Genomic DNA, 4,023 nt, shown 5'->3' with positions numbered 1-4,023 from the left:
TTTGTTAGAAAAGGACAATAATAATTTCCGTCATCTATTTTACTTACTGATGTGATCATTTAAAATTACTCCATCTTTATCCCAGAAAATGGAGGCTAGAACTTTCTCTAAATTTTTGGGTCTAGAAGCAGCATAATATCGCCATTCTTTAGACATTTTTCTTGTCTGTGTTGATATTTAATTAACATGGTAACAGCATATAATTTTGTTTTTTAGAAATAACCAAGGTTGACTATTTATCAATTCCCCTCTAATTAAAAAAAAAATAAATTTTGTCTATTAATATACATAGATTTAATGAATCTTGGAAAACATTCTCCTATTTCCAATTTTTTACTTAAAATAACACCTTAAAGATAATTTCAATAATTTCACTGTGATAATGTTGAAAGCTTGTCAATTTAATTTATTCATATCATTTTTGATTTAAGATGAAAATTATTCTGCAAGTATTTAATTTAAATTTGGGTACATTAAACTATTGTCATACCGATAAAATCAATGTATACCATTGAATTAATATTCGACCACATTTTAAATTAGAATTAACGCAATTTTTTTTTATAAAAAAATTCCGCAGAGATTTAAAAATAAGATAAAAAGAAAGGTATAATTAATTACATACATTTATTTTCAAAGCATACCCAAAAGTAATAAATAAAAAATTTATAGAATTTTAGTTCTTATACAACGCTGCTCATCTCTTCATTGTTTGGGATCCTAATGAAGGAGACCATGGCCAAGACCAAAACCGACAGCTACGGGAGCGGCATGAGCGACAGCAACTGGAGCGGCGACGGCGTGAGTTGCCACGACGGCAGTTGGGTGCAAGCTAATTTGGTTGGAGTTTTGGTAGGAAGTAGCCAGGGGAGCGTGAGCCACAGCTACAGGAGCAGCTACAACAGCACCATGGCCTAATCCTCCGGCAATGATTCCAGCGCTGGCAGCGCAGACGAGCATGGCAAGGACGACCTGTAAAACGACAGTTAAAATATTCAGTTTTTACACATTTTTTGTATTACTCACTAATTTGAACATTTTTGTGATTGGTTGTTGTTTGTTGTACTCGAGACTTCGAATGGTTTGTTTGAGAGTTTGTGTCTATTTTATACTAAGCTACTGCCCCACTGTACCCCAATCTAGGGCAAGGGCTCCTTTCAGTTATTTTAAAACCAAAATAATAAATAAGATTGTATCGCAGTCTAAAGCCGCTTTATGGTCTACATCATTGTTACATTGCTTTGAACCCATTACATAAGAGTGAATAAACGATATCCAACCTGTTGATAAAATTGTCAGATGAAATTACACAAAAGTAAAACCGTAATAACCCCATTCTAATGACACTACACATAGTTCTACTTATTTTACTGAATACAATTTTCCAAAAACAATTGTAAACTTGAAATGAGAGTACCTAATGAGATCTTAAAATGCATTTTTTTAATCTGTAATATTAGAAGCGACAAAAAAGTTATTTGATCTTTTGCAATGGTGTCTAATTAGCACATATGCTCCGTGATAGAGTTTTTTTTATTCAGTTTCATTTCAATTTCAACATAAAAAGTAAAAAAAAAAATCTAACGCAATTTTGAAAATAGTTACAACAGATATATTTAGATCTCAGTTGAGTAATTGTGTAGTTACCAATGTAATAATATGATTATCAGGGTTTAAGAAAAAAATGTTCCGGAACGCTTTCTATGCATGAGTTTTGCTATAAACTAGTTTGGGAATTTTTCGATACACTATTGCAGTCGTTGTAACGCTTCGTTGGGTTTGCGAACGACACTCTTATTAACATTTTAAGTAAATCTTACGTGCTTTTAATTTGCAATAAAATTAAAGCAAGATAACATAAATAGCAGTTCAATCTGATAAAATACAATGACTTTTACCGCTTTTAGCAAAAATGTTAGGTTAACTCGGAAGATAAGTGAGGATGATTGGGTTATACACATTATATCACAATACTTATGTATACAGTGTGGAAACTTTCCTGGAATAAAATTCATAACTTGGACATAGGTAATTTTTGTAAAAAATACCGAAACAGGTCGATTTTTGTTTTTCCTTGCCCACATTTTGGCGTATATGGTTTTTGCGTATCTGCTTCCGGAAGTTCGCAACCACCCCTAACTTTTTTTTTCAAATGAAAGGGTATGCCAAGTGACACCTCGTTTGAAAGGTTGCTCAGCAAGGAGTACAACGCACTATTTGTTTGCTGAATATTTTCAAAGCCTACGTGCTAAAAAATAAAAACCCGTTTTACAAGTTGAAGACTATTAATGCAACAAATGTTCAAATGTTCAAAATGGACACCGTTTCTTTTTTGGCAAATTGCAAATCTGTAGTAACATGCATTCCTTATGTTTTGTAACATTTCCGGTGCGATTTACCTAATTTCATGCCTAAAACCGAACAGTATTGAAAACCCTAAGCAACATAGCTATACAAAATTTCTCACAACTTTCGGATTTGGGTAGATTTACTGAAAATAACGTCACAATTTCGCATAAAAAAACTTCCTTCGAGGTAACTCTACAAAGGTATTGTTGAAGTTGAGTTGAAAATCGATTTTTCGCGGAAACTTTTGTTGTTCAACCAATTTTGATCATTTTTAAACCTATGCCATATCATTGAAAGTATTTGGGACAATGGGCCGTATCACGACACCCTCATTAAATTTAATCATGACTCTAATTACCTTGGTGACGAATTCATCTCTTTCTCGCAGGTTATAATTGCATAAATCTATATCGTTTTATGTTTACTTTAGTGCTTATTCACAATGGACATAAGACATAAGAAATACATAAGAGATACCTAAGAATAATTAGATAATACTGTAATTATTAAAGTGGTTTTCATTGAATAACAGAATTCATTATCTATCCCGTTGAATAATAATTTTAAAACTGACTGCAAATATCATAGCAACTAGTTTATGAAGTCCAATAACAAATTTTAATGCAGTGGTATCAAGTAATAATAATTTTAAAACATCATTTTCAGTTTGTCCAATAATGAAACTAATTTATCAATTTCTATTTATAATTTTTTAAATATTTTAACTTTTCAAAGCTTAGAAAAATGTAAAAAAATAATTAACTCAAGTTTAGAATGTAAGGGGTGTCATATTTTTATGAATTTCCGTAACGTAGAATTTTCAAAATAAGAACGTTTTCATTATACCTGAATCATAATCTCTGTTTTAGACACTAAAATGCGTGCGAATTTTAATTTTTCTTGTGTAAATTGGGACTTTTTTGGCACACGTAGGCCTTTAAAACGCTCGTTTCACTCGCGTTTTAAAATGGCCCATGCGTGCCAAAAAAAGGCCAACTCGTCAAATAAACTACTATTTAAAGCACTTGCGACGTTAAAACTCGTCGCGCGTGCTTTAAAGGCTTCCCTATAAACTTGTATCATAATATACTATTATTCTGGCATTACTAACCCGTGAGAATTTAATTTCGAAGTGGTCGAAAGGTGAAATTTTCCCTTTTTAGTCTTGACAACATTTTTTAGAAGTTCCAACTTTGTATTATATGCAAAAGACATAAACAAATGAATTATTCTGGACACTTTTTATTCCAGGGAAGGAGTATTCGCCTTTCATAATATGTATAATAAGCAATGTATAATACCGGGATATCAAAAATTATCTTGGTCAAAGGTGGTCATGGATTTCAAATACTTATTGTCGAAGCTATATCGTGCATTTCTGTCGATTAATGTCAAAATCAATTTTCGAGAGCACTTCCCATACTTTGCAGTAATGCTGAAGGATTTTTTATGCATGCCTTACAAATTGTATTGGTGTGTTTCGCGAAGCTCTGTGACTCATAAAAAAGGTGCTGGTAGGCCAATCGTTCGTACCGAAGAAATCGTCACACGAAATAAGTTGGGACGGGCGTTTTCCAATCCATGACCATCTTTGACCAAAATATTTTTTAATATCACAGTACTTATAATGTAGGGTCAATATAAATGACTGTCCCATCGCAGAAGCCGTTGGTG

The 4,023-nt window shown here is 32.4% G+C and overlaps 1 protein-coding gene across 1 annotated transcript; it reads right to left on the bottom strand.

The window, feature by feature from the left end:
- Window positions 1-613: 613 nt before the first annotated feature.
- LOC138131837 (cuticle protein 65-like) lies at window positions 614-1,185 on the bottom strand. The gene is made up of 2 exons (XM_069049082.1): window positions 1,027-1,185; window positions 614-972 (listed from the first exon to the last, which is right to left on the bottom strand). Exons 1-2 carry the CDS (start codon window positions 1,036-1,038, stop codon window positions 721-723), a joined length of 264 nt encoding a protein of 87 aa, XP_068905183.1. The 5' UTR covers window positions 1,039-1,185; the 3' UTR covers window positions 614-720.
- Window positions 1,186-4,023: the final 2,838 nt, after the last annotated feature.

This window comes from Tenebrio molitor, chromosome 1, assembly GCF_963966145.1.
Source record: "Tenebrio molitor chromosome 1, icTenMoli1.1, whole genome shotgun sequence".
Taxonomy (NCBI): domain Eukaryota; kingdom Metazoa; phylum Arthropoda; class Insecta; order Coleoptera; family Tenebrionidae; genus Tenebrio; species Tenebrio molitor.
The sequence above is the reverse complement of the archived record's forward strand: the minus strand, read 5'-3'. Positions and strand labels throughout refer to the sequence as shown.